The following is a 20,794-nucleotide window of genomic DNA, read 5'->3' as shown; positions in this document are numbered from 1 at the left end:
TGGAAATCGAGGCGACGACAAGAAGGAATCATAAAGACTGGACACAGAAGCTGATGCCGGACTATCATCAATCCGGAGTATGGTGGAGAACCCGCCTTGCAAAGCCGAAGACTTATATCCGCATACTACATCGTCATTGAAGGCAAGTTCGGGGGCTATTGAGGGAGTCCCGGATTCGGGGGTCCTCAGGCATCCGGCCAAGGATTATGGGCCGGGTTGGATGCGCCGTGAAAGATCAAGCTAAAGACCATCCTCCGTGTCCGGGTGGGACTTCTCCATACGTGAACGGCAAGATTAGAGTCTAGGTGTATTGTTTCCTTCCCTGATGAAATCGACCTTATACAAACCCTAGGTCCCTCCGGTGTGTATATAAACCGGAGGGTTTAGTCCGTAGAGATCATCATTACCATCATTGGAATATTCGTAGACTAGACATCTAGGGTTTAGCCACCATGATCTCGAGGTAGATCAACTCGTGTGACCTCTATACTCTTCGAATATAATCAAGCAGGAGTAGGGTTTTACCTCCTTAAAGAGGGCCCGAACCTAGGTAAACATTGTGTCCCTTTGTCCACTGTTACCATCGATCCTCAAACGCACAGCTTGGGCCCCCTGCCCGAGATCCACCGGTTTTGACACCGACAGCCGCTCCACCAACACACACAGCCAGCATCCTAGCTAAAGAGGAGCTGAGCTGGATCACCCCTGGTATAGGCTGGACCAAGTTTAACATGGACAAAAGCTTTATACCGGTTACAAGTATGGCAGGAGGTGGGATGATCCTCTTAGGAAAACATCATCTCCAGCGCTTGCCGTGAACTTCGTACATGTGGTAATGCGTTGGACGCCGAGCTCGCGGCGTGTAGGGAGGGGCTGGAGCTAGCCCTCCACCGGCCGAAGTTGCCAATTTCGGTAGAACTAGATAGTGTCGAGGCAGTGTCGCTGGTCACAGCAAAATCCGATGATAGATCAGTACATCGCTTTGTGATCCAGGAGATTAAGAGCTTGGCCTCATCTGAGGATAGGGAGATTTCTTTCACTCCTTGTCGTCGTTCGCATAATAATGTTAGCCATGAACTTGCCGCATACGGCCGTAGTACCCCTCGAACCGCAGTGTGGTTGTATTCGGGGTTAGATTTCATTGTAAACTTGGCTTTGGCTAAGAGGGCCCCGTGAGTAATGAAAATCTCCTTTACCCCCGCAAAAAAAGTATCACATGGCGGTGTTTATTTTTTCTAGGTGGTGGGAGGTGCACGGGATTGATATGTTTTTATAGGCCGGTTGTTACCGATTGATTTAAAAAAAAAGTTGGCCCGGCTAAACAAAATTCAAAATTGAATACCTTAATTGAATGAAAGAGCTTCAAAATTAGAAAAAATATGGAATTAAAGTATTGAATGAGAGAGCTCCTTGGGAAATTGTTGACCCGGTCAAAATCGGGTGACCCAATTCTAAATTGAAGATCTCAATTAATTGTGAGGCCTTAAAAATTAGGAAGCATAGTATATAGTATAAAAGAATTGAATGAGAGAGCTTTGAGAAATTATTGACCCGGTCAAAATCGGATGACTCAATTTCAACTAGAAACCTCACTTGAATGTGGGCTCTATAAAACTAGGAAGCATAGTGTTATAGAGAATGAGAATGTCCTTAACTATTGGATTTGTGGACCCAAGGTGATCTGTCTGCTAGTTCAGAGGATATGGAATGGACACGACGTCAGTTGCCATGGTTCTGGGAGCAAACCAAGGGCCGTCGAATTCCGAGGGGTTACCGAATCATGCCAGTTTCAGTATATATGCAATGTTTTGAACCATACTACATCTGGAATTTCAGAATCCTCTATCATCATCATACCACAAAACTACCTTGCATAAGAGAATCAACTATTTCCTTACAGGACGTGGATTTCACCCTCCAATTTCTCAACAAACAGAAAAACCATAAACCAAACTATCATTGCAAGCAAAACAAAAAAGTCGCATCTTCACCATCTTGGTTGCCGTTCCTTTTTGCATGACTCCCTTCTTTCTCACCGGCGACCATCTTGCAGCAAGCCAGCAGCAGCAGGTATTCGAAAGACAGATATAATAAAAAGAGCTTCTCCTCCGGCGAGCTCTGCGGTGTTGACATTTTTACAACAAAAGGAGGAGGGCAAGCGAGAATTCTATTTTCCTTTCCATGCGCCAGACTATCTGGCAGAACCGCGTCATTTTTTCCACATTCTTTTCTGCTCATCAAAGCTACCCACGACCGCAGACTGCTTCTTTGCATTGAGCAGCTTCGCAAACTCGGTGTAGTAAACATCCGCGTTGAGATGATCTAGCACCTTTACTACCTTTCCATTCGTCCGGCAGAGGATGGTCTGACCATCGATGCTTACATGACCAGATCTAACAGTGATAGCCCTTTGGGTGATCGAGTGATTCAGATGCGATTGCTGAACCAAGAACACAGCACCAAGAAGCTCACCAAGGAACATGTCCTGCAATGGTGACAAACAAAAATAAGGGGAAATCACAAATTTGCTGCTACAAATATACGACTTGAATATGAACTGTTCAAATGAAATAACTAAAGTGGTTTCGTTCACTATTGAATTGTGATATACTGATATATAATTGACAGACCTTTGTTACATATAGATGATGCTAACTGAAACTAGACAATCCAGATAAAATTACTATGGAAGTTTTTTCCTTTTATTTGGATACTGTATGTATAACAACGCTATCTAAAGTGGTTTTTCCCATTATGGCAGTTTGGATATAGAACCTGTAAAACCAACTTACGATGTGATGATATGCTTGGTTATTCTTTTGCAGTTTCTGCATTGACAGCAACAACTGGTATGCAAACAATGATTCAGGAGTCTTCTCAGCAGTACACAACGATCTTGTGACTTCTTTGAAAGAATCCACCTGGCGTTGAGCTCTCAAAGGAATGAGAGTGATGTCTAAACCGGATTCTACAACCGCCTTGGCAGCTTGAGGGTCAAGAAAGAAATTGAACTCTGAAAACTTATTTGATGGAACAGTGAACACATTGCCTCGATCTCCATTTCCGCCAGCCAAATGACTCCCGACTATAAAAATGTGCTGCTCAGACATTTGAAACTTTTTAGTCAAATAAATTTCCACCGAGCTGAAGTAATGTAAATCTCAAAAGCTTTTGGAACTAACCTCAATTACTGATTCTGCTTTTGTGTCAGATAGAATGATGTTTGCTATGTTTGTGAGAGGACCATTGGTCAGGATGGTTATCTTGTCAGTTGGTTTGAGTTCTTCTCTAATATGTTGCCAAACTTCAAAAGCCAATGGCTGCCTGAGCTCAGGGCGCGCCGTGTCCCTTGGAGCACCATATTTTACTGAATTTTCTGCTGTGTACCTGATAAAATAACATGATTAGGTACCACGTGGTCTACATTTCTGTGATACTTGACTGTGTGCCACTAGTAATATCCAGATTTGTCTTTATGCATACAGAATGAGGCTGCAAAATCATATTTTTGATACGAGACCCCAAGATATCTAGATGTAAGACGTGCATTTTTAATTCATTAATTAAAACCATGCATTGGTACCTTCTAGGACTTCTGGGCAACACCCGGGCTAGTCCAAAAAGGGTGTCAGTGTCAAGAAAACCACCAGAACCATGTGGTATGGCTTTCACGTATTCACATCCAAGGTCAGGGGCGCCAAGTGCAGTAATTTTCCCAAGTCCTACTGGAATGTCATCACGGCCCATCATATGAAGAACGTCATAGATAACATCTACTGTAGCTGGGTTTGCCCAACCATTGCCACTTACCAATATCCCCTGCATATGTAATAACATAAATGACTATTAGACTTATAGCAGGCAATATTTACTGTGTGGTTTTGTAAATATTTTTGCAAGTTTATTGGAAGGGGAGATTAGCACAGATGATACTGACCCTCAGATCAATTGCTTCCATAGGTGCTTTCAGGAGGCACAAGAGGGCAAGAAAATCTCCAGGACTCATGTCCATGTCAAAAATGACGGGCTTTCCTCTAATCTGATGTTTCAAATCAGGTTTGTACATAATCTCTTTGTAGTGACGAAACTGATCGGTGAAATTGAAGTGCCCAGTGTGTTCAGGGCGATTCAGGACCTGCATGTGGTGATGAAAAATATTTGACTTATAAACAGTGCAGCAAACAAGTTGACTGGAGAGAATTTTTTTATTATTATTTTTTTTATTTATTTATTTATTTTTGACGAAAAAAATTCTCTCCAGTCAACTTGTTTGCTGCACTCAGAGAATTATGTTAGTCACTGTTCATTTCCCATCTAGATATTCATTATTAGTACATCCCTATTGCTCCTTTTTTTATTATGTATTCCCATGGTGTTGCTATGCTTCTGAACCCCTTACATCTCGACTGCAATCTTAGATTGCAGAATTAGATGTTTAATCAAATTTAAAAAAATACTTTCCTACTGCTTTTGTTGAAGTTTGTTTGTGAGATTCAACAATCATAGAGCTTTGCTGCACTCAGAGAATTATGTTAGTCATTGTTCATTTCCCATGAAGGGGAGCCTTGGCGCAGTGGTAAAGCTGCTGCCTTGTGACCATGAGGTCATGGGTTCAAGTCCTGGAAACAGCCTCTTACAGAAATGTAGGGAAAGGCTGCGTACTATAGACCCAAAGTGGTCGGACCCTTCCCTGGACCCTGCGCAAGCGGGAGCTACATGCACCAGGTTGCCCTTTTTTTATTGTTCATTTCCCATCTAGATATTCATTATTAGTACATCCCTATTGCTCCTTTTTTTATTATGTATTCCCATGGTGTTGCTATGCTTCTGAACCCCTTACATCTCGACTGCAATCTTAGATTGCAGAATTAGATGTTTAATCAAATTTAAAAAAATACTTTCCTACTGCTTTTGTTGAAGTTTGTTTGTGAGATTCAACAATCATAGAGCTTGTCATGTACTCCCTCCGTCCGGAAATAAGTGACGTTCAAACGGATGTATCTAGCGCTGAAATACATCTAGATACATCCGTTTGAGCGACACTTATTTCCCAACGGGGGAAGTACATGTCTGGAACAAATGTAAGGTTTTATTTTATCAATCGTCTTAAACAATGACTTACTAGGCATGCCTCAAGAGCAAACAATTCCACTATTGACAAGTGCATAAAATAGACAGGAATGTAAGGCTCTTTCTGGATCATCATCAGTCATCACATTTTTCTATTCACGACCCAAGGTTTAACAAATGTTTTGTTAGAAAATGACATCCTTGAGGATATTCAGAACAACAGAGGATCAAATCAAAAGTAAGCATGCACTTCAGAAACAATTACCTCGAGAAAGTGGTCAAAAAACTCTCTATCAAGAGGACTTTTAACATTTCTATTAGGTTTTGCCTTCACTGCGACAAGTACAGCAACCGAGTCAGGACCTTGCACCTCTTTGGTGTATCCATCCTGGTAAAATATTTAGCCCATCATGTTATATACAACGATGAACCCAAAGTCTTCAATAATATAATGATGAAATCTTTAGATGCACACATATCTCTACTGATTTGCACTTTCTGATGTTATGTAATAAGTATATACTAAACTGCAGTTACCTGGCATTTTCCTTTAATGCTCCCTTCCAAAACACAAAATGAATCATTGAATCCTGTCTGAACATGACCACTATGTACACCACCTTTCAATAAATCAAATTTTGGGCTTGCATGTCCATCAAAGAATGGATTTGATCCATCATGCACACCGTATGGTTCATTGGATGTAACCACAGTTATGTTCATCACTTCCATCTCAGCAAAATCGTTATCGCCATTCGGTTTCTGACCATTGCGCATTATTGAGAGTGCCACACCAGACATGAAAGAATCCCACATAAAGTAACTCTGAATTAAAGCAAAAAAGAACAAGGTTAAACCAATAACACAAGTACACATGCAGATTAACATATCACCACATGTAAAAACTTACTGTATAGAACTGGTCATCAAACCAGGTATCGCGAGCAATCTTCAAAGACTGGAAGGAGTACTGTGCCTCATAAGTGCTCTGTTGCTCCTCAAATGCCTTGAAGAAGGACTCAGTGATTGGTATCGTGTTGGTTGCATCGAGTGGCACAAGGGTGATCGGGATACCAGAATGAAAGACCTGTAATATCAGATAGAGAGATAAGACTAATCCAGATGCACAATGACATAGTTGATTCCTCAAAAAGAAGATAGCGTAGTTAAATGCTTAACACTGGGCTGCAAACAATTGGTGTGCCTCTAGGTTACCTGATACGCGCCAAAAGGGTCTCCATATATGTTGAACTCGGCATATGGATTTTTGGTGTAAGTTGTAAACATGTTGCCATGATCACCACATTGTCGTGGCACGCATGATGTGTCGTTCTTGGGGCAGCAACCAGTGGGATTTTGCGATCTCACACCCCCACCCATTATGTAAATGTGCTTCACGTTTTTCTTTAGGTGCGGGTTGCTCATGAGGAAGAGCGCAAAGTTTGTATGTGTTCCGACGAGGAAGACATTCGTTGGCCCAGCGGATATGGTGTCAATCATCACTTGTTGAGTTGTTGGCTGTTGAAGAGGGGAGTAACTTCTATTTCCCTGATTCAAGGCCAAAAGGAAGTTAAGAAATGCACTGCCTTCCAGTACAGTCTTCTTCAAAGAATCTACAACCATGTTTTGAGATAAAAGGCATGAATGGTGGGTTTCTATCTTTGTTCTGTACCTGAGGAAGAATTTCCCGTCGAACTCCATAATTCGCGTTGATGTCCAAGCGGCCACCTGATCCCTGTGGAATTGATTGTCGGTATCGACACTCCCCTATTGTTGACATTCCCTGAGGAATTGAAGTCACAAACAGTTATTTTACTGAACATGGTAAAATTGCAATATAGAATTTGGTTGTGCAGAACTTGCAAGGAGAATCAGATGGACATGGCCTATCTATTTCACCTGGTCAATTATTGGGAAATAGCCACCAACGTGAGGATAAATTCTACCATCATTGGATATACCACCCTCCCCTCCGACTCCCACCGCAATGTCATCACGGCCCATCATGTAGAGGAGATCATACAGCTGGTTTACTGCATGACCAGCATCAGTCCATGAGTTCGCGCTGATAGTTATAGCCTGTGAAAACACTAGCAAATGAAAATTTCGAACAACAGGGTCATGACTTATGAGAACACAGGAAAAAAAGGCACAATGTGGTTCAGTTCAGTTGAGCACACAACACTAGGTATTGTCCCTCTCTCTCTCTATGGGAATCACAACTATAACTACACCTACTGCACAAACAACTTTAGGAGCCCAAATCATCAGTGTTCCTAGCAGAAAAGTATCATAATAATGCGTAAGGGCACTAAAAGACTACTTTCTCCAATCCAAAATAAGCGTCGCGGTTTTGAACTAGTTTTGAACTAACTCTTGTTCAAAACTGCCACACTTTTTATGGATCAGAGGTAGTAGTATATTAGTATCAGCAAATCTGAACTAGATAAAACCCATGCGAGCATTTCATCGAGCAATTTCTGGGCGCACATGAGATGCGGGCATAACGCCATTTTTAAGGCACGCCTACCTCTGAAGTCTGAAGCCTGATTCCTGAAGGAGTAGGGAGCAGGGGTGACACGGCGCCCGTCGACCGAGCAAGCTGTCACGCAAAGGACTGGTATTGCGGTGGCCGGCTGGCCGCCACCCCACCGGCCGGAGCACACAGAATGGCATGCCGTCAAGCCGTATCTGCCTCGCCGCGAGGAAGGAAAACACGGCTTCCGGTGGGCTCTCAGGCGCTTACGGACCGTAGAGCAGCGTGCAGGCGGCGCGTCTGTGTCCCCCCACGACCGCGCGAGAGCACGACCATGGATTCACAGTTACAGACCAAGCTGCTAGGTGGAGAATCAAGGCCGAGCGTGCAGTTAGAATGCGCGCCCATTTGCATCCATGCCCTCCTGTCCGGACATTGGGCTGGGCGCAGGCGTTCTCCGCCGCGCCGACGCGCCTCCCGACTCTCCTCGTGCGCGGTAGGAGGCGCCGTGCTGTATCGCCGATCCGCAACCACTGATGGCCCGCCGCCGTCCCTGAGACCCCGACCATGAATCTATGTCATGGAATCGCAAAGGATCTTCTCCGAGCTCCCATAGCTGACCGGCGCGCGAGCTCTCTCAACTGCGGCGAGGTTTCTGACGTGCCCCCCGCCTCCTTCCCGGGTCAGATAGAGAGGGAGCAGCCGAGCGGAGGAAAGCAGAGGGGAGGAGGAGACGGACGAAGGAGAGCAACCCCACCTACTCCATCGGACGGCTGAACGGGGTCCGAGGCAGCCTTTTTCAGCTCGCTTTTTTTACGGTCTAGCGACTGTTTTCCGTTCTCTTTCAAACCGTTTTTTTTTTTTGCGGGTTATTCTCTTTCAAACCTTCCTTACCATAAAATCAGAACAATGAAAAGATAACAACAAAGCGCACGAATTTGAACTAAATTGAAAACACAAAATATAAGGTGAAAATAAGTGCATGAAGCACTAGGTTATGTCAACAACAAGATCGACATGAAGGCGATTAACTTCTTTCGAACTGGGCTAGACGCCTTCCAATGACAACTCCCACAAAAAAATAGTGTTACATGACAAGATGAAAATAATATGTCTTTTTTTTATGAAACTAGCACATATGTCCGTGCGTTGCAACAGAAGAAGTAATTGACATGTACAACAAAACGTATATCAACATGACACAACGATATCCGGACGGTGTCACCTGATAGCAGCAAGGATACACACGCCGAGGTTGAAATCTACTCCTCCCTTTGGTGGGGTTATCCCAAAAAAGTCTTAAAAAAAGGATTACTAATGGAAGATTGCTGGACTCAATAAGGATTAATTCATCAATTATATGTTCTCTCGCTCGTAGCAACAATCTTGAAATATGGTGTTACTTATAATCCCGCTTAATTTATAGTGAAGCGACCATCCATGCAAATCCAACAATTTCATTTATTTGGAGTCAATCAGCCATACTAGCCCAAATACATTTAATCCCTTCTCTCCCTCTGCTCCTTGCTTCTTGAAGTGGTTTCCCGATTTTCATGCAATTTACAAATGTATATAAATTGATTTATTCTCATGAAAAGAATCGAGATAAGACTTTTTAATTAATGAATGAACCTCTTTTTTAGCACAAGCACACGCAAGATCAGCTTGTTGGGGCCTTTGGGAAGGGAGGGGAGGTAATGAGTTCAATTCCCACTTTTTTTGGTACTCCTTTGTCTGTAGAAAAAGGTGCAATGCACATGCCCTTCTAACATACTTCATTTAACATTTTAGTCAATTTAAATTAGGTACAAAACATTTCACACACACACACACACACACACACACACACACACACACACACATTTCCTAAAAAACTCTATAGCATTTAATTAGGTTAATTAAGGTTACACCCTAAATATAATTTATATTGGTTAACATAAACAACTAGTAGCACGATTAGAAACTACACATTTTTTTGGTAAAACTACATATAAAAATTATTTTAATCCGAGTTACGGTTGCAAAGTTATAACATGATCATTTTAACATATTATCTGTAAATAATAAAAATCAGGGACCTAAACGGGCTGAAACAGAACAAACTGGGCCTACTGCAGCTGAACGTAGAATACTAACCAGCGCTCATGTGCGCGCAACAGTGGCTACAAGAGTTGGGCAGAGAGAAAGGAGAGGGACTTAGTACTAAACCACGAGTTATTTAAAGAAAACATCAAGGACTTTTTATAAAAAATATATGATGATGTACGGGCAAAAGCACTCCGTACTTTATTAGTAGGTAATAGATACATGTGATTTACGAGCAATAGAAGGAGGGGAAGGATGATCGGGTCTAGAACGTGACGAGGTTGTTGCACTAAGTTGCCAAACTTTCAACTCAGACAATCATGTGGCTATATGGTCGTTGTGATATTACCAAATGAGCAAGCGCCAAAATGATATCATATGTGGCAAACAATATGAAACCCAAAATTGATTTGTGCGTGCGAGATAAAGCGGCAATTCCTAATATGGATAACATCCTCATGTACTATCCACATTGCAATTAGTCTATGTTTGACATAAAATGTTAGGGTGTGGTAAATACATCTTGTGTAACACAATTTAATAAAATGAACCTATCTTTTCAGAAGTCATGGAGTCGTAGGGGTGACACGGACGATCCCCATTTTTCTAATATAAGAGAGGTTATGTTGTACGCGATCAAGAATTGTAAGCGACGGTAGTAGGTCGTTTGCAAGATGTGAAAGTGAGAGAACTTTTGAATTTTGAAACATCATGGATCGGCTAGGTGAGTGAGGTACATTGTCATTTTTTGCGAAAAAGTCAGATCTCTTTGTAAGAGTTCATCGAAAGTACAAACCATCTCAAACATAATAAGAAATTACACCGATATTTTGAGACCACCGAACGACGATGAGGTACATTATTGCGTTGGAATTGCAATTTGTTCGCTTTCACAAACTGCATATAGAAGTAAAGTTTTAACTTTGAAGATACCTTGGGCTATTAAGAAAAAATATGCATTACCACGATACAGATGATGCACATTTTTGTACATGTAGGGTGTGTTTGGTAGGATGTATGGAAGGTGCATTAGCTCAAAAAGGTCCCTACAGAACCTACTTTTGACTGTTTGGCAGTGGCATGGGCTCACCTCGACTATGCCCATCTCATGCAAAAAGGCCTCTCATCCATGCTGAGTTGAGCATGTCCAGATAGGGTGCAAGGCAGCCATGCTCGCCCTGACCCTCAAAAAATGTTTAGAATTTCAAATTTTGTTTAAATTCTCAAAATATGTTCACAATTTTAAAAATTTTGTTTAAATTTTCGAACAATGTTCAGAATTTTGAAATTTGTTTAAATTCTCACAAAAATTAAGAATTAAGAATTTTTAAAAAAATTCAAGAAATGTTCAGAATTTTTAAAAAATTGTTTAGATTCTCAAAAAAATGCTAGGAATTGCAAAAAAGTTTAGAATTTCAAAATTTGTTTAAATTTTAAAAAACAGAATTCCAAAATGTGCTTAAATTTTCAAAAAATGGTCAAAATTCAAAAAAATTGAAAATGTTTAGAATTTCAAATTTCTTAACTTTTAAAAAACTTGGAATTCCGAAATGTGTTTAATTTTTTAGAAAATCAGAATTCCAAAATGTGTTTAAATTTTTATTATCATTTTTCAAACAAAATCACCATTCAAAAAAATTATTCGAACTTTAAAATCAACATCTAAACACATACATGCTACCAAACAAAATCTCAGCTCAACATGTCTCAGCACATACACCGCTACCAAACAATAGCAAATGCATGTACTCAACATGTCTCAAAGGGGAACAACAAATGCTATGATGGGAACCGCTACCAAAGACACCCATAGGGCGTCTGTACGGCACATATGGTAGTGTTGTCATACCACGTAGGATTGTTGTTGAGTTTGAAAACATAGAAATGAAAAAAATCTTAGCTAAGAGATTGTGTTTTAGTAAGAAAGATATGTCTTTTTCTCCATTGTCATTTGGCAGTTTAATTAGTGTCCAAGATTGTGGACGTTGATAATCAGCAGGGAGGACTGGGATCTCCTTAGTAACGTTTTCCATTCCTATTTTCTGTGCTATTGTTCAGGTTAGAGACATTACACAGAACTCGGAATCGCCATTGAGATGCTTTTATCTTAGCAGTATAGCAGCCGGAAAATGCCCTTTGACTCTTGGGTGTATATACGCGCGGTATGGGAAAAAATTAATAATTCAAACATAAAAAAGCTTTATAAGTTTTTTGGAATATTTTTTACTTTCTTTTGCACCAGTATATAAATTTTCACGAACAAAAAACTACGGTCGACTTCAGGGAAAAAACATTTCCTTATTGTTTTTCTTTTGCCCTCAAGTCAATGGGGGATTTTCTTTCATGGATTTTTTTTGCGAGAACAATGGAAGCTCAAGTTTATTTTAAAATATTTTCAGAGTTTTTTGACTTTTTATTTAATTGCTATTTTTTCCATATATTGTACATACATCCAGAAAACCAAACAGACCACTGATCGGTTCCAAAAAAGAGCACATCAGCAGTGCAGTCTGAAGGGTATCATTTCGTTGCTCTCCAATTGATGCCCCTGCCCGTAGTGTCCACGAGGAAGGCGTGCACACTGGCGTTGCTAAAACACAGATTAAATATGGCCCACCAAACTCCCGCCTCCAGGCACAGCCAATTGGGTAGGCCATCCATGGTACCACTATCATTTATACTAAATGACCTACGTCTAAAAAATATATACTAAATGATCTGTGTTAGAACTTACGGTACTTTAGTGGCTTCTTAAAACTTATTTGCATCTCTCGTCATGGATGGTTAGAAGTTCAGTGGTATCCTTGTGAACCAAAAATCAAACATCAGGTTTTGACGCTTTGGTGCATCATTAATGCAGAACATTCTTTTGGTGGGAGTCGACGTTCTCACCGATAGCAAGGCATCCATATTGTTTTCGTCATCTTTAAGATCTGGTCTTCAGTATGCGTTTTGTGGGTGTGTTTGTTTGTAGTGACGAGAGTGTGTGCGTTAATGCTTGTGCAGTACTCCTTTCGTAAAGAAATATAAGAGTCTTTAGAAGATCTAAATACTCTTATATTTCTTTACTGTACTCTTATATTTCTTCATGGAGGAAGTAGTTTTTTCTTTTTAAAAAAATGCGCCAGCCGTATTGACTATTTTAAGAGGGGTTTTGAGAGCCTTGCAACAAGGGCGTGGGGCCAAATAGTGCATCTACGATTTATGCAGCGAGAATAGGCGTCATGCAGATGGCGCCATGCACGGCCAGCGTCTGACACCGATCCAGTGCACCTGTATAAATGTTGTCGTCTAGCTAAGCTATACCCCCCGTCGGCCCCGCAGTGTTCAAACGAGAAATCACGCATCTTCTTTGCACCGAAAGGACGGTCATTCATCAAATATCCGGAGTTTTAAAAATGTATAATCGCCATGGGCCGTGGCTGGGCGTGTGAAGATAAGCCCTCTCATGGGCGGCAGGGCGGGGGGAGGATATGGTGACGTGACACACAATCATATGCCGGCTATATGAGGATAACATGTTCGTCGCCCATATCTGAGCATAACAACCTGTAAAAAATGATACTATTTCAATCACATGGGCCGGTCGACGTAGTGCTGTGTTATCTTCTTTTTTCCTTATCTTTTTTTGAGGAAAGCCTCCATGGCACACTTTACTACTGATGCTCAAAATGGTTACATCGTTTATCGCATCCGATACAATGAAGCTAGGTGGATCATCACCCCGAAAAACAGAATATTTTGAAGTAACAACATGTCTAGCTAAATTGTATGCCACGATAATTTGCTTCTCTTGCAATCCTAGAGACAGAGGCCATCTATTCAGTTCCAGTACTAATACTTGAATGTTTCAGGCGAGTGTGCTTCTAACACTGACAGAGCTAATGAGCATTGAACAACGCGCGTTAACAGGGATTCGGAGATGGATTAGACCGCGAGATGGATTAGACCGTTAGCTGTAGTCTGTAAGAGAGCATAGAGAGGAGAGAGAGATATGTGCGTGTACTAGGAGCTCTTTGCTTCTACTACTCCGTAGATGAGATGAGACGACTGAGAATACTCAAGCTACGGAGTAGCTGCTGCATTCTTCTTGCTCCGGCCAGCCATGCATGCAAGTAGTACAAGGAAGAATCAGCCCTTTTCCCTACGTACTCCTCGCACGCGAGCAAGCAATGCTATCCGCCTATCCGCACGGGAAAAGGGGAGCGCTCCGCTCAGCTCCGGAACGAAAAGCGCGCGCATTTCTGTTCTGTTCCCCCACCGCTCTGTTCACTATTGCCGTCCAAATCACCGCACCCAGAGAGAAAAGCGATCCCATGGAAGCAGACGAAAATATGCGCAGAATCCACGAAACCAAAGTATAGTAGTAATAGAAAAGCACACGCTCAGCAGGATCTCTTGGATGGCCATGGACACACGGCCACACGGGCGAGCCTCTCGTAGGCATGCAGCGGCAGCAGCCATGGGTGCAACTATACAAGCAAGCGAGCAGTGGTGGTTACCTTGACGTCAAACTCGGCGCGGTCGTGCTTGAGGAGGTAGAGGATGGCGAAGAGGTCGTCGGTGTCGATGTCCGTGTCCACCAGGATCCGGTGAGGCGGCGGCCTGCCCGCCCCGGCCAGCTGCGCCAGCGCCACGAGAAGCAGCAAGAACAGCGTCCTCGCCACCGCGAACCAGCCCATCCCGAGCTGCCGGCTGGTCTTCTCCTTCCCTCGCCCCCACGTACGCTACGCTCGCACACGATGGCCGAATGAATGTGCTTATGATCTGTGTGCGTGTATACGCAGCTGTAATAAGTAGGCGACCCGAGCCTGAGGCCGTTACTCGATCGCTGTCCCCGGGTCCAGGGAGCCTTGGTTGGCCATTTCGGTACGCGAGAGAACGAGCGTGCGTGCGTGTGTAAATAAATAATGGGAACGAGCGAGACTGTGGGGTGTGTGGCGGGGCACGGGCATATGGCCAAAGTCCAAGCTCCGGTTAATGGTGGGTTTCTCAGGGAGATCTAAATGTTGGCTCCTGTTCTCCACGCATTGAACATGGGGCTGCTCTGATCGATGATTAAAGTACTCGTACTGGAGAGTAGCAGTATTAACAGAAGAAGAAGTGGCATGGGTTTCCTGAAGCCGGCTTGCCAAATACGTCGGGTGGGGGAAATGTTGGTTCCTAGCGGCAGATTGTTGAGCGCGCGAGGGTGGCGTGGGCTTGTTAAATATTGCTACACGTGATCTCGTGAGATTCGCTTGCGTCTGTGTACCTGGCTGGCAGATGATCCCGCGTATCTCCAAAAAGTTGTCGGGATTAGTTTCAAAAAAAAAGTCGGGATTAGCGCGCGACGAATCCTTCCGCTTGATCCACGCAGTTTACTCTCCTTTTCTTTTGAGTAACATCCACGCAGTTTACTCCAACGACGTGCTTTGTCCGGCGGAGAGCGCGACGATCCACAGCTGTTCGGCTGGGCCGTCGACGATGATTGACGACCCGTATCCGGCCCATCTAGATGCAAGCGTGTCTACTGCTGCACATGCTCATGGTGCAATTGCAGTACAGGTTTTCCCTCTCGTTAGGGTTTTGGGTCCTCCCGGAGGCGATCTGCGCCGCCGTCGAGTCTTCTTTCCCTGCCTCCGCCGTACCCTCTCCTATTCCGCACTGGCGGGGCTGGGGAGCGCGGAGGTTTAGGGTTCAGTCTACAAGGTCCGATTGGTGAAAGTCGGGCTAGGGATCGAGATGACGTCAGGCGGGGCTCCAGGAAAGGCGTCTGAGGATCAGAGGGATGCTGAGGAGATGGAGAAGATGATGAAGAAGTTGGGTTTGTGGGAGCAAGATCTGGATGATGTCGTGTTCGATGAGAAGGAGGCGCCGCCAGATGCTGTTCGATGGATCGCTCTGGCTAGGGTTCACTCAAGCAAGACATATAGCCAATTTTGGTTCTTCAAGAACATGAGGGCTGCATGAGATCTTGCGCAAGAGGTGAAGTTTAAACCCTTGGAAGATAATCTATACACGATCCAATTCTCTTGCTTAGGAGATTGGGAGCGAGTCACCTTGGAGGGTCCTTGGCACTTTCGAGGAGATGCAGTGATCATCAAACCGTATGACGGGCTGGCAAAACCCTCAACTATTCCGCTTGATTCTATAGAGATCTGGGTGCAGATACATGATGTGCCAGATTTGTACGTGCACCTAGTGCCGTCCCTGGCATCAAAAATTGGAGAGGTGCTCTATGCAGAACCTAACTCACAGGATTTTGTTGGTAATTTCCACCGGTTTTGGGTGAGGGTCGACGTCATGAAGCCCCTCAAAAACGTTGTTTCAATGATCCAGGACGGTAAGCGTCAGATCTACCATGTCAAATACGAAAAGTTGCCCGACTGGTGCGCCGTTTGTGGAATGCTAGGGCATCTTTTCAAAGAACATGGGAACGGAATCCACCCTCCTTCGGCACTTGTGTTTAAAGAGCTCAGAGCAACTTGGACTATGAGGACTGGCCGAGGCCCTGGTGGTGGCAGCGGACGTAGAGGTGGACGCAGAGGAGGACGCAATGGAGGCCGTGGCAGGAGTGAGATGGGCAGATCTGAAGACACAAATGGGTATGCGGCAAACAGTGCAAGAGATGATCTAGAGATGCTAGATGCAGAAAACACCATGAAAAGAGCTCCAAATGTGGTCCTGCAGGTGGCCCCTCAAGCGCCTCCCAGCATGGACCATGCAAATCAGCTTGCCCTCCCTGCTCCCGGGGCACCACCTAGCCCTAGCAGCTTACAGGATCCGAAGAGGGTGAAGACACTTAATGAATCAGAGAAGAACAGCTTGATCAAGACAAGTGCACAGGCAAAAGGTGATCTGAAGTTGGCGGGCCCGAGCGACGGGCGCCACCGAGGCCAATGAGTACCTTTGTATGGAACTGTCGTGGCGCGGGCAAAGCCGTGGCGGTTTGAGAGCTTCGCGACTTCGCGAGGAAATTTGCCCCTACCCTATTGTGATAGTTGAAACACAAATAGATGGTAATAGGGTAGAAGCTTTATCTGGTAGGTTGGGTTATGATAATGCATATGTTGTTAGTAGTCAGGGTCGAAGTGGTGGTATTGGTCTGTTTTGGAACAATTCAATAAAGGTTGAGATTTTTGGTTACTCGGTTTATCATTTGGATGCTTTGATTGAGGACCAGAACCAGTACAAATGGAGGTTGACATGTGTATATGGTGAGGCACAAACACACTTGAGGCACTAAGACTCGGACAGTCTTGAAAAATATCAGTACTTTGAGCTCCTTGTCGTGGCTGTGCGTGGGGGACTTTAATGAAGTTTTACGTCTGGAAGAGCATGAAGGTGTAGGGCAGCGTAGTAACACTCAAATACAAGCATTCCGAGACACTATAGTTATTTGCATGTTGCAAGATTTGGGCTTCTCAGGGAACTTCTGGACGTTTGAGAAAAAATTTGTAGGAGGAAGCTACACAAGGTGCATGCTGGACAAAGCACTGGCTAATGCGGGATGGATGAACAAATTTTCCTTGGCATCTGTTTCACATCTCACATGCGCCACATCGGACCACTCACCTCTTTTGGTTGATTTTGGGAGTACAGAATAGGTGCAAGTACAAAAATCTTTTAAGTATGAGCTGATGTGGGAATCACATGAAGGACTCAGAGAAGTGCTAACAAGCGATTGGGATGCTAGCCCCCCCCCCCCATGTCTGTCTATGGAGGATATGAAACAGAAACTGCTAAATATCTCCAATGACCTTGTTAAATGGAGCAGAGATACCTTCGGTAGCGTCCGAAAGGAAATAAAGAGATTGAAGAAGGCATTGGAAGAACTGCGGGCCTATCCAGCAAGAATAGCTCCCTCACATAATGAGTTGAAAATAAATCAGAACCTGATTGAGATGTATCATCGAGAGGAAGTAATGTGGCGGCAAAGAGCAAGGATAGAATGGCTCGCTGCGGGCGATCGCAACACGAAGTTTTTTCATCTACGGTCGAGTATCCGAAGGAAGAAAAACATGATAAAGGCCCTGCAAAACTCCCTCGGGGTAGTGGTTGATGATCCGACAGAACTACGGGCGATGTCCAATGATTTTTATCATAATTTGTACACTTCGGAGGGGGTACAAAATATGGATGTCGTTCTTGATCATGTTCCCAGGAAGGTGTCAGCGGAGATGAATGCTTCCTTGTGTGCTCCTTATACGAACGAGGAGGTTAAGGTTGCCCTTTTTCAGATGTTTCCGACAAAAGCACCGGGGCCCGATGGATTCCCGGCTCATTTTTACCAAAGACACTGGGACGTGTGTGGAGATGAGGTAACAAAAATCATCTTGAGGATAGTTCGGGGGAGGAGAGCCCGGAATGCATCAATGATACTGTTTTGGTTCTCATACCCAAGGTAACAAGTCCCACGGCATTATCTCAATATAGACCAATTAGCCTATGCAATGTTTTATACAAGATAGCATCCAAGGTAATTGCAAATAGACTGAAAATCATCCTGCCAGACATAATCTCTGAGGAGCAGTCCACTTTCGTCCCAGGAAGGTTAATAACAGATAATATTATTTCTGCTTATGGATGTTTGCAGTTTATGAAGTGATCCAAGTCAAAATGAAATAACTTTTGTGCGCTGAAATTGGACATGATGAAGGTCTATGATCGGGTAGAGTGGACATATTTGAGAGCTATCATGACAAAGCTTGGGTTTGCAGGACAGTGGATTGATACTGTTATGAACATGGTGTCTTCGGTTTCTTTCTCGGTTATGTTCAATGGAGAGAAGCTCGAATCGTTTCAACCATCGAGAGGGATCCGACAAGGAGATCCAATCTCCCCCTACTTATTCTTGATTGCAGCAGAGGGCCTTTCGTGCCTCCTTAAATCTAGTTCTTCGTCATCGTTTGCAGGTATCCAGGTGGCCCCGACGGCTGCCACCGTCAACCACTTGTTGTTTGCAGATGACACTGCTAGGAAAAGGCTTGCTAGTGGCGCACCAGTTTTGGCCATTAATGACGCACTACAGGTGCGCCACTAGCATCACACCACTAGTAGTTAATACTAATGGCGCACCCCTGGTGCGCCATTAGTATACTAGACAATAGTGGCGCACCCCTGGTGCGCCATTAGTATACTAGACAATAGTGGCGCACCAGAGAGTGCACCATTAGTATGTCACATGGTGCGCCATTAGTATGCCTCCCAGGGGGCCATATTTACCTTGTGCTCTGGGTTACTAATGGCGCACTTGTAGACAATGCGCCACTACTGTGCTTATTGTAGTGCGCCACTAAAGTGCAAAGTGGTGCGCCACTAGTATGAATATTATGATTTTTTTCTTTTCTGATATTTGCACAGGTTACAAAACATATTACTGCACAGAATATAGACAGCACAACATATAAACAACAGATTTATCGAATACAATAGAAGATTAGTCTCCGAATACAATTCATCATATTAGTCTCCGAATTCAAAATATCGAACAAAGTGAGAACATTACAAGTCTCGAGACCGCGACTAACGAGTTTGTCTTCACATTACAAGTCGATATCGATCATCTAAACTACCATCACATAGAAGAGAGCTGCGGTCATCACGATGAGCATCATCGTGATGAAACTGGTCTTCATCCGGTTCCTCCAATGCTCCCTCCTCTCTCCCGCTAGATAGCGCGTGTATCTAGCTTCCGCCTCCGCCCTAGTGGTGTACCCTTTGTAACTGTTACCACTGAAATGGTGAACCTGTCTCCGACACTCCTCCCAGTCATCGTAGACTCCGGGAACCTTACCCTTGTACACGACATACGACGACATCTCTATGCACTAGCCAAACAAAATGTTAGTAGCAATTCACAAAAAATACATAAGAAATATATAAGTATGCAACAAAAGGATCGGAAGACAAAATCAACACATTAATAGCACGATTCATGGTCCTACTAATAAATAGCATCGATTACATATAAGTTGAACGACTGTCCAAACCAAAGAGACATACAAGTTCATTAAAGTTTAATTACAACATGAGCTAATCGATATTTCATAACTACATAGCATCACTACTTTCGACTCGACTCAGGGACCGGAACATGGATGAAGCCGCCGTCTTTCGTGATGGTCATGAAATCGCGGTCGTTGTCAGCCTGCATTTGTAGCGTTGTTTCTATCTCTCTGTTAGACGGTTGAAATCTGAGGTAGAACTGCCCCGAGGTACGAAGGACATCTTGATGGATGATTTCCGCAAACTCCGACTGGATGAGAAAAAATTCTTGTCTGATGTCCGCGTCCTGGATCGCCGACAAGCGTGCGGCCCAATCTTTGAGATTATTTGGTAGCAGAAGGTGATTATGGTCCCGTATGATCGCCCGCATGTGATGGAGGGCGTAGTAGGCATCCTTCTGACCGCCAGGCGGCTGCTTAACGCAGTGGAACTTCGTATTATGGGTGAACACGTGCTGGCCGTACCTACGAATTGTCCTGCTGAAGGTGCCTCTAGATATGGCGTAGCCGGGAAGAGCCTCATCAAGAACTTTCTTGATATTTGTGTAGTCTTTCTTTGACTGACGGTCCGAGTTGAAATATGTGGCCATGGAATATTTCGGGCTTAAGAGGATGAGTGTGCAATGTGTGTCACTGCACAAAACACGGAATGTTAGAAAAAAAGAACGATCGAAATCTAAGAAATCATATGTTACGGGGCGGTGAGGGGATGACTTACTCGGGAAAGTAAGGCACGAGGAAGTTATCTTATCTGGGTTTGCCAGAATGACGCCTTCGAGGTATGAACTTGCGACTTGCCGGTCCCCAACGCTGCCCAAGATCTTGGCACGCATGTAGAAGGGTCGACTATCACGATGTCCGGGGTCTTGTCTCTAATGATCCACATCTCCATACTCAGCGAAAATAGCCGAATGAAGGTTTAGTGCAGCGGATGAAGGTTAAACATAGCGAAGCTGTTAGCAAATCGCAGGACGGTCATATACCCCCGATGGCGCTATCGACAAAGCCCTTGCCCTTTGGCACCTTGGCCACGAAAACCGGGTATGCCACATCATTCTCGGAGAGACGCCGCTTCTCCAAAGAAAGAACATTGTCATGCAGACTCCGCATAACACCAGTTGCAGCATTGAGCAGATTAGTCAGTAGCATCGGCCTACCCGCCACATGCACCCTC

General features: G+C 44.0%; 1 protein-coding gene across 2 annotated transcripts; it reads right to left on the bottom strand.

Annotated features, from left to right (window-relative positions):
• Nucleotides 1-1,770: 1,770 nt before the first annotated feature.
• On the bottom strand, nt 1,771-14,408 carry LOC119343308. Of its 2 annotated transcripts, none has more exons than XM_037614338.1 (12): nt 14,134-14,408; nt 6,970-7,149; nt 6,743-6,853; nt 6,286-6,618; nt 5,981-6,157; nt 5,608-5,895; nt 5,336-5,458; nt 3,938-4,135; nt 3,584-3,819; nt 3,183-3,387; nt 2,793-3,098; nt 1,771-2,485 (listed from the first exon to the last, which is right to left on the bottom strand). In XM_037614338.1, the coding sequence occupies exons 1-12, from the start codon at nt 14,311-14,313 to the stop codon at nt 2,210-2,212; spliced, it is 2,613 nt and encodes an 870-aa protein (XP_037470235.1). In that variant the 5' UTR covers nt 14,314-14,408; the 3' UTR covers nt 1,771-2,209. The 2 variants fall into 2 exon arrangements, with proteins under 2 accessions (XP_037470235.1, XP_037470240.1); XM_037614343.1 differs by lacking the exon at nt 14,134-14,408 and adding an exon at nt 7,601-8,256.
• Nucleotides 14,409-20,794: the final 6,386 nt, after the last annotated feature.

This window comes from Triticum dicoccoides, chromosome 1B (genome assembly GCF_002162155.2).
Source record: "Triticum dicoccoides isolate Atlit2015 ecotype Zavitan chromosome 1B, WEW_v2.0, whole genome shotgun sequence".
NCBI classification, from domain to species: Eukaryota; Viridiplantae; Streptophyta; class Magnoliopsida; order Poales; family Poaceae; genus Triticum; species Triticum dicoccoides.
The sequence above is the reverse complement of the archived record's forward strand: the minus strand, read 5'-3'. Positions and strand labels throughout refer to the sequence as shown.

Excerpts from the sequence above, each read along its gene's own strand:
- LOC119343308 (XM_037614338.1), bottom strand. The coding sequence starts at position 14,313 with ATGGGCTGGTTCGCGGTGGCGAGGACGCTGTTCTTGCTGCTTCTCGTG. Across the intron at positions 4,136-5,335 it reads TTTTTGACCACTTTCTCGAG|GTCCTGAATCGCCCTGAACA; the intron begins GTAATTGTTTCT and ends CACCACATGCAG. Across the intron at positions 3,099-3,182 it reads AAGCAGAATCAGTAATTGAG|CACATTTTTATAGTCGGGAG; the intron begins GTTAGTTCCAAA and ends ATGTCTGAGCAG.